The 18,794-nt window shown below is 42.7% G+C and overlaps 1 protein-coding gene across 4 annotated transcripts in view; it reads right to left on the reverse strand.

The window, feature by feature from the left end:
* The window catches only part of PLXNA2 (plexin A2), a 398,388-nt gene that overhangs the window by 233,199 nt on the left and 146,395 nt on the right, over positions 1-18,794 (reverse strand). For all 4 annotated transcript variants that reach the window (XR_013392973.1, XM_028734447.2, XM_028734448.2 and 1 more), the window contains exon 4: positions 6,459-6,593. Coding sequence is in view for 3 of the 4 variants with exons in the window: in XM_028734447.2 (XP_028590280.2) it covers positions 6,459-6,593 (135 nt within the window). In the remaining variant the exon portion in view is untranslated. The remainder of the gene's footprint in view (positions 1-6,458; positions 6,594-18,794) is intronic.

The following is an 18,794-nucleotide window of genomic DNA, read 5'->3' on the forward strand; positions in this document are numbered from 1 at the left end:
AACTTTCAAAATAGCACAGATATAAAATGGTACTCCATTTTTTCATGTAGCCCTCCAAACCTGTGCAGGATTCCTAGGGATATGTATAGTGACCACATGTGCAGAAAATACTGTTCCATAGCACTCTTCAGGCGTTGCCCCTCACACAATTACCATAATGTGATGAGAGTCATGCTGTACTCCTTGTCCCTGTAGAATGCAATGAGATGCACTCATGTGGGAGAAAATAAAAGGGTGCAGTGGAAGTTTAGCCTGTGACCCCAGCCTCTGGAATCAACCCTGTCCTATTTGCCTCGCTGCACCTTGCTGCAACTACATTGTCTTATCCTAGGCGCCAGTCATTGTAATGCCAGCGCTTGACAAAATTTTGGGAACTGTGCTTGGTTGACAGATAGAGCACATGGCTTATCCTGACACATTTCAAGCTAAAACTGTTTCTCTTCATATGATTGATTTAGTATTATCTCTTAACAGTTGGAGAGGTTTGCTCACTGCTCACGTCAAGCAAAGACAATGGCACCAAGTGAGAAAGATCTGCAAAGAAAGATGCATTTGTTTGCAAATACACCGAGAGCTCAGGAACTTGGGCCAACTGAATCTCCCAGGTATTTTCAGACACTCCTCTCTCCTCCACATATTGCAATGCTCAATGAGGAAAAGAGCATTTCTGTCTCATAGCATGCAAAGTGGCCCATAAGATCAGATCACAAGGGTACAGAGCAGTTGTGTTAAGCTTGTGAGTTAAAAGCAACAAGAGCAATTTCTCTTATTCAGGGCTATTAGCCTAGAAATAGGATATCTGTTAAACAGATGTGACAAATTATTGACAGACAGATATTACGTTCAATAGACCAAAGCTGAAAACATTACAGATTCAGTTCCAAATGCTGTACAAAAGGAGAATAATAGAGATAAAAAGATATATGGTGACATCAGCAACCTATGATAACTGCTTAAGAGCAGTTTCCCAGAGAATAAAGGTCAAACCATCAATTTCACCAGCTGATTCCTTTTTTTGAATTTTCTATTTTACATATACAAGCAAAATGAAAACATAAACATAAAATCCCCTTTGACTTCACTCCCCCCCATTGTGGATCTTAATATAATTATTTTCCCCTCTGCATCTCTTTCATAACTTTATTCTCATAAATCCTTTATCATTCCATAGTTCAAATTTTTGCTACAAGTTTTCTGTCAATCCTACCAATGTATGTAATTGTTTACAATAGTTTTTCAGATTGTAAACTTTCCCCATTCGTTATTAAAGTCCACCTCTTCCTGGTTTCTAACTCTTCCTGTAAGTTTTGCAATCTCAGCATAGTTCATCAATTTTATCTGCCACTCTTCCTTGGTCAGAGTTGTAGCATCTTTCCATTTCTGGGCTAACAGAATCTGTGCAGCCGTGGTCGCATACATAAATAGTTTAATCTGGTCCTTCAGGATCTCTGGACCTTTAATACCTAAGAGAAAAGCTTCTTGTTTCTTAGGAAAAGTTACTCCTAAGAAAATAACTGATTCCTAGTCTGCTCTACTAGTTTAGCGGATACACACATGAATACCACCAAAGAAAGTCAAGGAATGTAATCTGCTAATAAATAACTTAATATGGTGAATAGGCCAAAAACAGAAGGAGGGTCTTTGATTGCAAATGGCAGAATAGAAATCATAGGGAAAAAAGACATGGACCACACTTTTCTCCCATACATCACTGCATCGACAGAACTTCAAAGCCAGTGAAGTACCAGGATATCTCTCTGACAAAACTTGTGAAGGCAGAAGAACTTTATTCAGCTTTCTTTGCTTCTCTTTTTGCAGACTCAAGTGAAGTTTCAAAGTCTCTTCAAAATTTCATATTTGATTCCAGCTGCTTTTGCAGATTGAATTTGGTGGTCTTTTTTTAAACTTTCCTCTATTTTTGTCCCCAATGAAATAACCTATGTTTTTTCCCTGCTAGTCATTAAAAAGCACTCTGCACAAAAAATGTTTCACTTCCTTAAGATCTCTGTGAGAAGAGTCTCTTCTCTTAACTGGGAACAGTGGTACAGAAACGATCACGAACAGGTTAACAACAAAGGAGACATGTAAAACACTTCACCATTGAGTAAAACACAGTTCTTAATGGAATTGCACTTTAGGTATTTTTCATTATTTAGTAACTCTCCCCAATTCACAATTAAGAGAATTAGCAGCTCTGATGAATATTTAGGCCCTCTCACCCCATAACAGATGAGTTGAAGACATCCCTGCTCCATCTCTATTGGGAAACTTCGTGTGTGGTTCAGTTTCTTTGAATTATTCCTGCCAAGCTAGAGATAAGGCATCCTTGCAAAAATGACCAGCCAATTTAAATTTACAATGGGACATTATAGTTGAGGAAGCACAACTCTTGCACCTCACAGCTGGGCCCACCTCCATTTGCTGCTTTGACAAAAAATAGAATAGAAGAAGTCATGTTGATCCATTAGAAAAAGGAGGGGGAAAAATCTAAGATGCAGTATCATAATACATTTATTAGGAGCAACTAAAGGTCATGAAGTGCTGAGCTAGCTTTTGTGATTCATTGAACTCTTCCTACAGCTGGATGTTAAACAAACAAGAAGGGGGGAGAAGCAAGAAAGATGTCAGTAAACGGCTTAGAGCACAACCATCTGTAATACGAGTTCTAAGAAGATGATGATTCACGAAGCTGTCTGGGGTACACTGTACTCTGTGTTTATAGCTCCAAGGCAGGGGTGGCTAACTCTTTTCACTTAATAATCACACAGCAGGATTATCATCTCTGATGGCCATGTGTCTGACTTTTCAGAGGACAGTCTTCTGTTTGCAGGCCTGTCAGAGGACAGTCGTCTCATTTGAAGGGTTGTTCAGTCCATGTCTTGTTTACAGATAAAGAACCATAAGGTGAGAGGGCATGTTGCACATCAAGAGTCAGCACCTGGGCAGTGCAGATCACCTGGCCACAGTCTTCCCCACAATGCAGAGATGCAACGTGTTTCTATTTAAATTATAATAATAATTTCCAAATTTACATCTGTACACATGCAAATCTAATGTAGTTCTGTGTTCCTGTCACAGACTGCTGCCCCTGCTAAAGAAGTTGATAGTTAACTCTTTAATGACAAGAGAAGCAGCTCCCACGGTGCTCCAAATATATATACACACACAGACATTTTCTAACCTCTAGGCAGCTGTCCACAGGTTGCAGCAACAGTGGGCCCCCTCCCCTCCTCCAGCTTATATACCCTGTTCTGAGGGGTTGCATGACTGCAACCTGAGACTTTGCCTGCATGGAAGTTGTTGCTGCTCTTCCCTTTTCAAGCCCCTCCTGGTCCTAGGAGACAGCGGGGTGGGAGAAAGTAAAGAGTCGACTGGCCTTTCCCTTGTCTGAATAGTTTCTTCTTCCTCTGTGACATCCTGCACACCTTCTTCCATCTCAAACTGCCCTGACTCTTCCTCCTCTCCCTGACTTGGCTCCTGCCATGCAGGCAGCACCGAGTCCCATAAATCATTAGCTCACACTCCTGGGTTACACTCCTGGCCCCCTGCCTCCACCCCACACTTTTTGGAGCCCTGCCAGTCCATGCCTGTTCTTCTCTGCCTTTTTATGATGCATAAATGCCAACCTACTGCTAGCTATGGATTATTGGTTACTTGAATATGGTCCAAGAGGTCTACTTTGAGTAGAACTACATTGAATACAACCCTATGAGTCTTTTTTTGTTCAATATGAGCTAATATAGAAAATAAAAAAACTGGAAAATCAAGTCCCTTGTACTGCCTTCTGAAAATCCATTTCCAAAGAATTAAATTCTACAAATAAAAATGTAGCACAAACCAGACTCCTTGAGATGATACCCTCATCTACTGCCATACACACAGCACTAGACAAATTATTCACCATTACAGAGCCATGAATGATAGCCACTAAAATGCTTAACTGAATCAGTGAACCCAAGAGCAGGGCTTCATGGCTGGGACCTCTTGCATTTTCTCATCCCCGACAGGAGTGGAATGCAGTTGATCTGTTACAGTCGAGGTTCTGGATTATTTACATGGTGTTGGCTCCCTTAAGCAACAGACTCTAGTGGACTGCAAAGGCAATAAATTTCCATCATAATCATTTTGGTGTTGCGGGGTACAATCTGGTTCCTTTTTTCAGAAGCACAGTTTATCACACTCATAAACAGGTTCAGAGCAAGGACCATGAAGACAGTAAATATCAGGGAATCGAACAGCTGACACAACCTGGGAAGCAGTGACTCAGCTACCAGCTCACTGTTTAAAATTTGGTTTAGAGGGAGGGAGTTTGTCACTCTCCTCTTTCCTCTCAAGTAAAATGAGTTCTGAACATCAAGAAAGTTTAGAGCAAACCATCAATTTCCTAAAATTGCATGCTCACATTAAATACCATCCAAGTGGAATTGTGCTGTTTTAAGTGTATGCTCACCAGCTGAAGTGTTGTGTGGATCACCACCCAATGGCTGTAGGGTAAATGTGATAAATGAGAACTACTGACAAAACAGCCTGGGGCAAGTGAGATATGTACATTGTGAATTCACTGCAGAGGGATCACCATGAAGTAGAGAAAATTATAAGCGACACTTCATGGAGGACAACACAGATAAATTGTGCCTAATCATAAGAAAGAGAAAAACCCATGAAGACAACAGTGGTATCAAACTAAGAAGAAACCTTCTATCTAGATTGCATCTATTGATACAGTCTAGTTCCAGTAGAATTCATGCACATGTTGCCACGGTCTTCAATCAAATGGTGACTATTTCCAGTTTGGGTGAAGTCTTAGACTGAACCTATCAGACTGAATTGAAAAATTATAGAACAACCTAGTGAGTAGTGAATGGATAAGATCTGAGCCCCATCACAGAACCTGTTTGCAACTACTCGGAGACAATTTCTTTCCCTCATCAGCCCATCCCAAGATAGCACAGATGTAGCACTAAATGAGCAATCCAAACCCTCCTTACATTGGGCTGAAGGTGGGTTTGGAAGGAGCAGAGGTGTCCTTCAACCCAGCTCTCCTTGTGCCAACCTCCTCCATCTACTTGCCTACCATGCTGCTGGGTGGCAGGCACATTGGCTGGATCGCTGTTGGATGCAGCCATGATGAACATCAGGGCTGTGGATGCAGTGGTGGCCCCACTGCCCCACAAAGCCATATCAGTGGGGAATTGGGGTATGGATTGCTCTAATTCCAGGTATAGGTAAGTTAAAGGTAAAGGACCCCTGGATGGTTAAGTCCAGTCAAATTCAACTATGGGGTGCAGTGCTTATCTCCGCTTTCAGGCCAAGGGAGCCGGTATTTGTCTGCAGACAGCTTTTTCCGGGTCATGTGGCCAGCATGAATAAATGGTGCACAGAACACCTTGACATATGCCAAAGCGCACAGAAACATTGTTTACCTTTCTCCCATAGCAGTACCTATTTATCTACTCATGCAGGTATGCTTTCAAGCTGCTAGGTTGGCAGGAGCTGGGACAAAGCAACGGGAGCTCACCCTGTCGTTCGGTTTTGAACTGCTGACCTTACGATTGGCAAGCCCAAGAGGCTCAGTGGGTTAGACCACAGTGCCACCCGTGTCCCTTTAAAACCAGGTGTATAACTGCATTGTGTGGGTGAAATTTAAAGCAAAAGATTGAATTTATTGGTTATATCTAGACCTTTTAAAGGACAAGGCCAATGAGTTCTTAAAGGTTTAGAGGTGGATCACAGAATCATTCAAACTTATTGTAAAGCTGATCAGTTGTTCATGGGACGGTATTTGAATTCCTACATTTCTAAATAAAAAGTACCAAAGTCTCAAAACACTTTCAATCTAAACATGGTTTGTATGTTACACTAACAACACTCAGAAGTGCCATCCAGAATCCTTGCCACTGCTATATTTCCTAACACTAAAGAGGGGAAGGTCAGGATATGGCTGGACAGAAGACACATGTAACAAAACTGTATCCTGCACATACTTGAACACTATCCACCTGCCGCACATTTTATCTCCAATCACAATATTATGATTTCATAGCCTCTTGCACACACAAACACAACCTTGAAATCTAGAAGAATAAAACAACAAAGGGCAATTCTATGTAAAAGTAGCCTACTGCCAAACACAAGGAGAGGAATGAATGGAAGTGGCTTCTGCTAGGGATGGGATTTGATAGCAGAATGAAGTCCAAATCCCCGAACCATATTTCATTCATAGTGGCACTGTCCAATTTCCATTTCTTAGAGACAATAGTGTGCTGATGAGAAGGAAAACTCCTCCTCCCCTGGTGCACTGACAGTTGTCTCTGGCCAGACTCAGATAAAAATAAAGCTACCTTTGGCACTATCCATACCTGAAGCAAATGTTAAGAGTCCTTTGGAACATGCAAGGCTTTCCCATTGCAGAGGAGCTAAGCTTAAAGCCTACTGTGGTTTTAAAGAGCAAGGCTTACCTGTCTTTCTGACATGACATAGAGGTAATTATGATCTGTGGAGAAGGCCATGTCACGAAGGATATGACTCCCGTCCTTGAAAACTGGCACCATTTCATACTGAATGCCACCATGAGGAGGCCCATCTGCTCGGATCTGGAATAAAGACATACTGCAGGTTAAATCACTGTCATTAAATGTGAGGGAGAAATACAGGCAGATCCTAATCGAGTGGCTATACGATGGAAAGTAAATATATGGCTGGTTTGATACCCAGCACATCCAAATGGAATCATATTATAAGAGTGCTGTGAAGAATTCACAAACGACATTTGGAATGCATTTTAGGTATTCAATAGTTAAATTGCACACACAATGGAAAGGAAAACAGAGGAGAGTCCCTGCTCCAATCTCCACAAGTCCATTGACCTTGTGTGCACAGAACATAAATGAACACTTGGATGCTTATAGGCTTTCTTCATGACTGGGGCCCCCACTATTCAGGTTCCAGTTGTGTCTATGCAGATACAACTTGAATGCATGCAAGCCCTTTGTCAGGGATGGGAAACCTTTGACTCTGCAGGTATTGGAATTCAGCTAGTCCCAGCCAGCATGGCCAATGGTCAGGGATGATGGGAGCTGTAGTTTAGGAGCATCTGGAGGACCACAGATTTCCCGTCCCAGCTTTATGTGTACATAATAAATTAATATATGGAAGCTGAATGATTTTGCTCTTTCCCACCCCACTATGTGTTGATTCTTCATACAATTTCACCAAGTGAAAAAGCAAGTGTGTCACTTCTAAATGTCAGCAGAACACAGGCTTGACCTGAATGCATTGTTTGATCATGCATTCCTTTGAAACAGAATATAGACATTCAAACACAGTTCTTCATTTAATTTGTGAGCAACAGGCCACATAACAGAGGTACGAATACAGGAACCAGACCCTGCAGCATACCCAGATGCCAACTCTGTCCCTTTGTCTACACTGACAACACTATTACAGGTCTGAATCATGTCATACACAGCATCAGCTCATCTTCCAATGTGAAATATGTATATCTATATCTCTATATAACTCTATATACCTGTCAACAATGCCCTCCTGTGTTCAACATAGGAGAAATAGACCAGTTGCTACACTAAATAACAAACAGAAACAAATCTAATATCAGCAAAAGCAATATTAATAAAAACAGTGGGAGAACATTTCAACCTTTCAGAACGCTCTGGAACAAATAGTTCCACACTGGAACAAAGGAATTTCAAAGCAAAACTACAATGTGAAACTGCTGAATTACAATTCATCAAGAGGTTCTCACTTGCGGACTGAATCAGCAAAATTTAATTTTATCACACTATGTGTGTTAATTGGCTTAACAATGCCAGAATGTTTGTATTATTTATACAACTTTGTGTGAGAGAGAATGGCAACTGTTACCATCAGTACTTTATTTGTATTTTATTCCCTCTGCAAATACCCCCTCTCATCTGATGCAGGACCTGATTCAGTAGTTCAGAATGGACACCAATTTGATCCAGATCGATTCAGACCTGAATTCAAATTGTGTTTCTCCCATTCACTTGCACTGGGAAACCAAAACAGCCATAACCTTCTTGCATTTCCCCCCACATAAGTGAATGCAATTTGAAGTCACGGTAGTCACTTATGAGGGGAATAACTCTTTGTTAGCCACAGTTAAAGTATTGCTTTTTTCAGTTACCGTTATTGGAGAGTGTTGGGCAAGATTCTGACCTGGATTGGAAGCTATAGCTGTCAGTGAAGATAGAGGGGCCTGGAGGACTGTATTTGGGGCCCAGGCCTAGGGCTCTCTACCCTTAATGAGGATGGAAACGTAGACAATGTAGGTAGGGGCTCTAATCACCGATCCCCAGGTTATTTTTCATTATTCCTTTGTACATTTGCTCCAGATTTGAAAACAACACTTTACTGCACCTTTACCTATCCCCCCCCCCTTTTTAAAAAAACTCCAACTATTAATTTTTCACTTATAAGCATTGGAAAGAGGACCCTAACTGCCACCCATGCATGTCTGTGCCTATCGCCTTCCAAGGTGACAGGCAACATCTAGCAAAGCAATAAAGTGTTTCAAAAGCCCCAAATTCTAGTATCAAAACATAAAAGTAAATAAAACAATATTTTTATTACATAAGAGCAAAAACCTTCCATCAGTTATACATGGCATACACTGAGTGGCCTAGCAGCCCACAGTCTGAGTTAGCAATTACATATATAACTGCAGCTTAGGCTAGTAATAGTTAGAAACTTGAACAATGACTTTTCAAATTTAGTTAGCGGAAGCCTGCATCCCATTGTTTTAATGATTCTCATTGAAGAGGTAAACCTGTGTCTGGGCTATCACCACCTTGGGCTATAGGGATTGGCAGCATAGCAGCCAACTCCTAGGGTCCTAAATTCCTTTGTCCCGTCCCCCCTCCCATAGAATATTTGAGGGGGCTGCCCCCCTCCCCAAGTTGATGGGCATGTGTGTGCACTGTGTCTTGTGAGCAATTATTTGGGCCAGGGCTTACAAGCCACCCTCACCCCCAATATTTTATTTTAGTTGGCAGACATAGAATAATAGAGTTGGAAAGGAAGTTGAGGATCATCTAATCCTGCAATGCAGGAATATGCAGCTGTCCCTTACAGGGATCAAGCCTGCAACCGTGGCTGAGCTATCCAGTAGGTAGGACTAAGCAGAATCACATTATTGAATGTTCATCCACACAAAAATAGAACATCAGGGAGAAATATTCTAGCATAGGTCTCCCCTCTAACACTTAAAGGGTTTTTTTTTTGGGGGGGGGTGTTAAATGAAGGAGTATTCAAGCATGTGAGTCCCATATAAAGTATGAAACAGTACAACCCTGACATGGGTTTATCAACCATCAACACCTAGGTATTTGCCTAAAATCAGTAATGAAAATGTGATTTAGTTCAGCCCTGTGAGGCTGCCCAGCTTGTGCAGAAGATTTTGAGGTGTTGTTACAAGCAGCAAATTGTGAGCTATTTCATTTATTATGTCTTTTTTAAAACTATTGTGAGGAGTGCCATTTGGATTTGTCTACTTTGGGCACTAGAATGAAATACCTAAAAACAAGTTTGAAATTTTTATCCAATACGGGTCACCTCCTGAAGTCTGCTGACTCCAGTAAATGAAAATATAGTCCTTGGCTGATAAACAAATGAAGCAGAAGGGTATTTGGCTTGTTCTGTACGAAGGCCTCCTGGCCTGTTGGTGTGGGTGATATTTTAGGCTTCATTATACAAATCCCTCCTGCTGCAAGAAAACTCTGCTTGGATTATAACAGACCCCTATGCACACAGCAGGAACAGAACTGTTTTGAGTACACCCGGGTCTCTTTTCCAATGTTAATCATTTATGGCCTTTGGGGAGAGAGGGGGGAGGGATAAACAAACAAATTACATTGTCTTTTCCCTACCAGGATTTGCATATTTGAGTAGCCATTTGATTACAACATGGTGTCTACATAACACCAAGCTGCAAACATTGGCAACCATCAGGCTGGGAGATTAGACCAGCCATGTGAACCAAGGGCTTCATGAAGCTGCCTGATGGGCCAGGGGCACTCACTGACAGAGATTCTGTTACTTGCTGGCCAGAAAACCGCTGTGTGCGAAGGGGCGCTTCAAAGCACTTGCATGAGATTCCATGCTAGGAGGATGGGGACAGAGACTGAGCTGTTGCAAGGGGGGAGAGCTTGTCACAAAGGAGCCATCTGCTGCAGCCTCCTGCCTGGCTGTCGCTCATTGTCCCATCTTGCTGTTCAGTGACTCAATTTCTAATTGTCAAGCTATGGCTGAAGCATGAAAAGAAAATGTTAGCGATGGCTGAGCTTCTGGGAAAGGTAGGAGAGAAGTCGAGAAGGGCCGAGGAGAGAATCAGAACATTTACAGAACACTTTCCTTTCCCCCCAAAATGACAATCATAATAATTTATAATGTTGGTTTAGCTCCAAAAGGAAAATAAGTGTGCCGTGTTGCATGATGGGTAAGACAAGACAAAACTAATTCCAAAAGCCCCATCTCTGCTCAACATCTCTGCCACTTTTAAGAAAGCAGATTGCTGCTCCGTCCCCAAGCCCAGCTCTCCCAGCAACCTCCTTCTCCACCCATCATTAAAGCAGCTGTTTAAAACAGTTGCCAAGACAACAGCCTCCAAAGTCCTTCCATTAAAATGTCTGATTGTAATTTAATTAATCCTCGCAGGCCAGTAGGCAATGTGTTTCTAGGCCTGGCGTGGTGGCATTTCTTGATCACTGAGACATGACTGAGTTGGAGTTTCTGGCAAGGACGCATTGCCTTTTCTTTCCATGAGCAGATAATCAACAAATCCTTCATAAAACAGGATATCCTCATCTCATTCAGGTCAGAAGAAATGCCCTGAGTGGACTATGGTGCTAGGGAGGCAGTTCAATGCCCTCCTAAGCCACAAATTATCTGTATGATTCTGGCTGTGTCAGCTAGTCTTGCTGTTGGATTCAGGCACTTGTCTTTAATGCTAGGTACATAATAAATGGTAGAGGGAAAAATAAGCACATACCTGTGCATTTCCTTATGACTATCAGAGAAAAAAAACTTAGCTGTTACACATGAGGAAGAGAAAGAGAGTTAACATGCTAGTTTCACCCTCCTTTGTCATTGTATTGGTCACCATCTAACTCACAGAAGGTGACAATCTGAAGAGAGCTTTGAAGGCTCCCTGTGCATTTTAGAACCCTGCATTATTAAGGTTCTCAAATGTAGCTGGTACATCTATGGCTTTAGAGTGACACCTTGTAACAGCAATAGAGGTGGCAGAACCAGCATGCTCATTCCTGCTGTCCCCCTCACATGTTTGTTAACAAAGCATGCTTCCAAAAGCAATTGCAAGCATTTACATGGTTTACATTGATCCAAACTAGAATGTGCAGTTTTTAAAATGCCAGTGTGGAAGCTATGCATTATTTAGGGATTCTAGAGCCATAAGCCATTCTTACATTTTGAAGGAGGCCTTAGATGCGTTAGATGTTGCTGGACTCCAACTCCGATCATCCCTGCCCACTAGACATTCAGGGGCTGATGGCATGGAGTCCAAAAACATCTGGAGGGCCACAGCATGACCACTTCAGCTTCAGATGGACAACTGTTGCACAGTGGCATCTTGAGACAGGTACCTTCTCTTTTTGTCTACAGTAACTCACTTTCATAGCAATAGTTTTAAAACCTTTCCCCCAAAGGTCTCCATTAATCATTTATTGGGGCCATGCAGATTCTGAAAGAGCTGTTGTTGTTGTTTAGTCGTTTAGTCGTGTCCGACTCTTCGTGACCCCATGGACCAGAGCACGCCAGGCACCTCTGTCCTCCACTACCTCCCGCAGTTTGGTCAAACTCATGCTGGTAACCTCGAAAACACTATCCAACCATCTTGTCCTCTGTCGCCCCCTTCTCCTTGTGCCCTCCATCTTTCCCAGCATCAGGGTCTTCTCCAGGGAGTCTTCTCTTCTCATGAGGTGGCCAAAGTACTGGAGCCTCAGCTTCACGATCTGTCCTTCCAGTGAGCACTCAGGGCTGATTTCCTTAAGAATGGATGCGTTTGATCTTCTTGCAGTCCATGGGACTCTCAAGAGTCTTCTCCAGCACCATAATTCAAAAGCATCAATTCTTCGGCGATCAGCCTTCTTTATGGTCCAGCTCTCACTTCCATACATCACTACTGGGAAAACCATGGCTTTAACTATACGGACCTTTGTTGGCAAGGTGACGTCTCTACTTCTCAAGATGCTGTCTAGGCCTGTCATTGCCCTTCTCCCAAGAAGCAGGCGTCTTTTAATTTCGTGGCTGCTGTCACCATCTGCAGTGATCATGGAGCCCAAGAAAGTAAAATCTCTCACTGCCTCCATTTCTTCCCCTTCTATTTGCCAGGAGGTGATGGGACCAGTGGCCATGATCTTCGTTTTTTTGATGTTGAGCTTCAGACCATATTTTGCGCTCTCCTCTTTCACCCTCATTAAAAGGTTCTTTAATTCCTCCTCACTTTCTGCCATCAAGGTTGTGTCATCTGCATATCTGAGGTTGTTGATATTTCTTCCGGCAATCTTAATTCCAGCTTGGGATTCATCCAGCCCAGCCTTTCGCATGATGTATTCTGCATACAAATTAAATAAGCAGGGAGACAAAATGCAGCCTTGCCGTACTCCTTTCCCAATTTTGAACCAATCAGTTGTTCCATATCCAGTTCTAACTGTAGCTTCTTGTCCCACATAGAGATTTCTCAGGAGACAGATGAGGTGATCAGGCACTCCCATTTCTTTAAGAACTTGCCATAGTTTGCTGTGGTCGACACAGTCAAAGGCTTTTGCATAGTCAATGAAGCAGAAGTAGATGTCTTTCTGGAACTCTCTAGCTTTCTCCATAATCCAGCGCATGTTTGCAATTTGGTCTCTGGTTCCTCTGCCTCTTCTAAATCCAGCTTGCACTTCTGGGAGTTCTCGGTCCACATACTGCTTGAGCCTTCCTTGTAGAATTTTAAGCATAACCTTGCTAGCGTGTGAAATGAGTGCAATTGTGCGGTAGTTGGAGCATTCTTTGGCACTGCCTTTCTTTGGGATTGGGATGTAGACTGATCTTCTCCAATCTTCTGGCCACTGCTGAGTTTTCCAAATTTGCTGGCATATTGAGTGTAGCACCTTAACAGCATCATCTTTTAAAATTTTAAATAGTTCAGCTGGAATACCATCACTTCCACTGGCCTTGTTATTTGCAGTGCTTTCTAAGGCCCATTTGACTTCACTTTCCAGGATGTCTGGCTCAAGGTCAGCAACCACACTACCTGGGGTGTACGAGACATCCATATCCTTCTGGTATAATTCCTCTGTGTATTCTTGCCACCTCTTCTTGATGTCTTCTGCTTCTGTTAGGTCCTTACCACTTTTGTCCTTTATTATGGTAATCTTTGTACGAAATGTTCCTTTCATATCTCCAATTTTCTTGAACAGATCTCTGGTTCTTCCCATTCTGTTGTTTTCCTCTATTTGTTTGCATTGCTCGTTTAAGAAGGCCTTCTTGTCTCTCCTTGCTATTCTTTGGAAATCTGCATTCAATTTCCTGTATCTTTCACTATCTCCCTCACATTTTGCTTGCCTTCTCTCCTCCGCTATTTGTAAGGCCTCGTTGGACAGCCACTTTGCTTTCTTGCATTTCCTTTTCATTGGGATGGTTTTCGTTGCTGCCTCCTGTACAATGTTACGAGCCTCCATCCATAGTTCTTCAGGCACTCTGTCCACCAAATCTAAATCCTTAAACCTGTTCCTCACTTCCACTGTGTATTCATAAGGGATTTGACTTAGATTGTATCTTACTGGCCCAGTGGTTTTTCCTACTTTCTTCAGTTTAAGCTTGAATTTTGCTATAAGAAGCTGATGATCTGAGCCACAGTCAGCTCCAGGTCTTGTTTTTGCTGACTGTATAGAGCTTCTCCATCTTTGGCTGCAGAGAATATAATCAATCTGATTTCGATGCTGTCCATCTGGTGATGTCCATGTGTAGAGTCGTCTCTTGTGTTGTTGGAAAAGAGTGTTTGTGATGACCAGCTTGTTCTCTTGGCAGAACTCTATTAGCCTTTGCCCTGCTTCGTTTTGAACTCCAAGGCCAAACTTGCCAGTTGTTCCTTTTATCTCTTGACTCCCTACTTTAGCATTCCAATCCCCTATAATGAGAAGAACATCCTTCTTTGGTGTCACTTCTATAAGGTCTTGTAAGTCTTCATAGAATTGGTCAATTTCAGTTTCTTCAGCGCCAGTAGTTGGTGCATAAACTTGGATTACTGTGATGTTAAAAGGTCTGCCTTGGATTCGTATCGAGATCATTCTATCATTTTTGAGATTGCATCCTAGTACAGCTTTCGCCACTCTTTTGTTGACTATGAGGGCCACTCCATTTCTTTTACGGGTTTCTTGCCCACAGTAGTAGATGTGATGGTCATCCGAACTGAATTCGCCCATTCCCGTCCATTTTAGTTCACTGATGCCCAGGATGTCAATATTTATTCTTGCCATCTCATTTTTGACCACCTCCAGCTTACCCAGGTTCATGGTTCTTACATTCCAGGTTCCTATGCAATATTTTTCTTTACAGCATTGGACTTTCCTTTCGCTTCCAGGCATATCCGCAACTGAGCGTCCTTTCGGCTTTGGCCCAGCCGCTTCATCAGCTCTGGATCTACTTGTACTTGCCCTCCGCTCTTCCCCAGTAGCATGTTGGACGCCTTCCGACCTGAGGGGCTCATCTTCCAGCGTCATAACTTTTATATGCCTGTTGTCTTTGTCCATGGAGTTTTCTTGGCAGGATACTGGAGTGGCTTGCCGGTTCCTCCTCCAGGTGGATCACGTTTGGTCAAAACTCTCCACTATGACTTGTTCATCTTGTGTGCCCTGCTCGGCGTAGTTCATAGCTTCTCTGAGTTCTTCAAGCCCCTTCGCCACGGCAAGGCAGTGATCCATGAAGGGGCTGAAAGAGCTAGAGCTAATTAATAAGTGACCAGTTGAATCTCAGAAATTCCATGGAAAAAGGCATATATGCAGGTAGAAACTCACAGAACAGTTCATGAAACAGAGGATGGAGAAGAAGCCTACACTAGGACTCAGCTGTGATGCTGAGGAGTCTCCTGGGATGGAAGAAGCTTGTTTTCTCAATCAATGCTGATGTGTGTTTGCAAATACTGGTTGAAAGGAGCCTAACAGCATAATCTGCAAATCCAAATATTAGTACCAGCTCAGAGCATTCAAGGCCAGCAAAACATTTGCATGTGACCAAGCAGAATGCATTCCAATTTGGAAATTTCAGTTCTTTAAAGGCAAGGTGGAGATTTGTCTCGCTAATGCTCCTACAATGTAGACTGCAGGCATAAGCTCTGAATTATCTTAAGAGATTAGTAAAATACCATATTGTGCCATGTATATGTTGCAGCATAGCACCCCTGGTGATAGTGTCTGATCCATTCAAGTCTCTGACACAACACAGAGGCCCCCACTCGCCTATTGTACTGATTCTTCTCAGTATTTTACTCACCATCACAACTGTCATTGTAACTAAGCTATGATGGGTCGGCATCTCCTTCCAGTTCCTCTCCGCAGGCTCTCATTAAAGGGCGTTAAAAACTCTTTGTGGGAACTTTCCATGATTAAATTACCTGTCTTTTTTCATTATGAATTCTTCAGAGAGACAGAATTTCATGACAAACTGTTAGGTGCTGGAAAAATAGCTGTATAAGTGCCTGCACACCGAGCTTCATATCATGAAGGCAGCAAGGTTTATTCCTCTGAATTCCCAGAGAACCATGGCTACATTTCCCATATCTTCAGACATACAGAAAGAGTATATCCAATCTGGCATTTTGAAGAACTGCATCCAGTACCTTCTGTGCCCCTCCCTCCAGGAGACCCCTGCTCCACTAACTGTCTTAGCCCAACCAGAAGGGTAGGCCTGAAAACTGATCATGAAAAATGGGGACTATATTTCAAAATGAGCAAGGGCTGAAAGGCCAGCAACATTGGTTCCACCCTGGCTTATCATGGTTTATTGTGCACCAGCAACATGCTCGTGGACATGACCCCATTGCTCTAACTTTGCTGCTCATTTGATGTAAGCAGGAGAAACCAAGCAGGAATTTGCAGCTCAGTTTGGCTTTTCATGAAATGTGAACCTGGGGTCATGGCTTGTTGCTCCCTAATATACCAGGATTCTTAAGCCACCTCTTCCTCCCAAGAAGGAAGGGTAATGCAGCTGCTGTGAAGCTAGCTTAGCAGCTCTGTCCCACCTGGGAAGCTGCTTCTGTCAAGCTGCTGTTTATCTGGGCAGGTGACACCCCTACTTAATTCAGACCTTTTCGAGGGTGTTATCTCATCTCCTGCCTCACCCACCCACCAGAGTTCTTTGCAGGCTACACAATTCAGGCATCAGTGTGTAGATGGTGCAAACAAATGAGCCAAGCTATAAACACACCCTCTTCCAGAAGTTGCAGTCCAGTACGATATACAATAAAATCCTCAACCTCATTAGCCAGATCCTTTGGGTATGTGCCTCCAGAAATGTTATGGTGCTGAAACATCTGCATGTTTTTAGCTGTAATGATTTCTGATATAGCTGAAGAAAGTGAAGGGATCCCTAGATCCCATAACTGGGGTGAGGGGGGGAGTGGGGGGGGGAGAGAGAGAGAGAGAGAGAGGGAAATATTATGACTACAGAATGCCATGATAACAAAATGAGAAAAGAGAGTCACAAGGCATATTTCATAAATTTACTCCACTATTGTGAAGCTGCAAGGATCGCTGGATCCTCGGCTCTTTGGCATCTACGTGGTGGCAGTCACTTAATTTAACATTTCTCTTTGCTGCTAACTTTGGCATCTGCTAAGGCTTCTATATAAATAGCTTCACTATCACAAAATACAGCAGAAACACCCAGCCTCTCCAAAGGCTGCTGTTCAGCTTCCACACCTCATCCTGTGTTCTGATACATTAAGGAGCAATACTGGTGTGATTTAGTGCCCTGTCTTCTGGGTGGGAAGCTTCCCCTTTGAAATTAAAGTGAAATACTAATCCTATTAAAAATCTTCCCCTTAAATCATAGATATGTCCATGAGGAAATTAATGATGACTCTTTACACGCATATTCAATTCAAATCAGCGTATTCAATTAACCGTGTTACCTGCAGGCCCCCTCATCTCAGCATCTCTGTCACACTTCCTCTATTTAGCCCTAAATTATTGTGGAATAGAGTAATTCGTAGTGGACATCATCTCCATTTGTTGTTGTGAGGGCATCAGTAAATGGGTCCATTTTCTAAAGGCTCTGTGAGAATCTGCTGTACGTGAGAGAGTATGACACGAGGCACAGCTCCTTCCAAAGCAAAAGGAAAGCCATAAACACAAAGCCAAGAAGCCATTTCACGTCATTAGAAATTAAACACACTAGTCAGGTTACCTCTTTCCCAGTGTTTCAAATGGGATAGAAAATAAACCAGCCTCATAATAAAGGCTTGTATCAACTAAATTGTGATGGGCTGCTACGTAGACATGGTAGTAATAAACACCATCATCCATTTTAGACTGCAAATGGGCAGTGAAAGCTAAGAAGCTTAGTTGATGGCAAAACATTTCCTACCATATGGATGCAACAAAGCTTTACTTGCTGGATTTCTGCGACACGTGTATTACAGGTACAAGAGCCCTGCTTGCGGGGGGGGGGGGGGGGCTGTAGAGAGAGAGAGATATACTGGCAGCTGTACTCATTGATACAATAAAAGGCATCACAATGACTAGCCTGTAGGCCTTAAGATGTTGCTGGACTAACAGCTTCTATCATCCCTGACCACTGGGCACCCTTGCAGAGGCTGATGTGAGTTGAAGTCAAACAATATTTGGAGGGTCTCAGGTTCCAAAGGAAATGCAACTGCCATGCTTACATCACCCTCTCACCCTCTCCCTCCTACCTACTAATGTCTTCCATAAGAACACAATTCGGGAGAAACTTTGACACACTTCACCAGACCCAGTTTCCAGTGCCAGCTCCCTCTCATCTAGGAGCTGTGAAAAAGCAAGCCCCTATTCATACTCAGAGTGCCTTCCATTTACTACCAAGTAACTGCACCATAAATCTAGCCTTGGGAAATTGTTTCCAAGTCAGGGCGTGTAGTTGTCTTGCTTCTCCTTCCTGTTTTAGAATTAAGCTTCACCTAACTGGTGGGAAATACAATGTTTTGAGCAGCGAAAGCTCTGTTTTATTAAAACACAAGCAGATGTGGTTGTAATATTAGCAGAAGACAAGAAACAAACAGATGTATGAAACCTGGCAGACCTCCATGTATAAAATATAAGGCACTGGTGTGGTGACCCTAGCACTGAAATAGCTTTTTGAAGCCACAACAATCATTAACATGTGATTTGGGGCTGCAACTAAGGACAGACAATTGAGCTGGGACTGCAAATCCAGCTTCACATCCCAGGCTTTTTCTCACACTCCTGGGCATAAGATAAACAAAGCAGCAACACAGCATGAGGCCAGGCAAGCCTGTCTGCTTTGATTTTCAGGCCTAACCACTCTTTGACATATGCCTTCCTTCTTACTCCCATTTTTTCCTGTTTATTGTTTAAGGCACATGCTCTTTGCAAATATACATATCCAATGATTCCACCACTTCCCACCCCCCTTCCCAGCCGTAGTAAGTGGTAATTATAGAGTTAAATATTGCCTCTGTTATTATGGGTTGGGGCTAAGACCCCACCCTTTTAACTTATTCTTGTGGTCACTTTCATTTACTTTTCATTTTCCTA

This window comes from Podarcis muralis, chromosome 5 (assembly GCF_964188315.1).
Source record: "Podarcis muralis chromosome 5, rPodMur119.hap1.1, whole genome shotgun sequence".
Taxonomy (NCBI): domain Eukaryota; kingdom Metazoa; phylum Chordata; class Lepidosauria; order Squamata; family Lacertidae; genus Podarcis; species Podarcis muralis.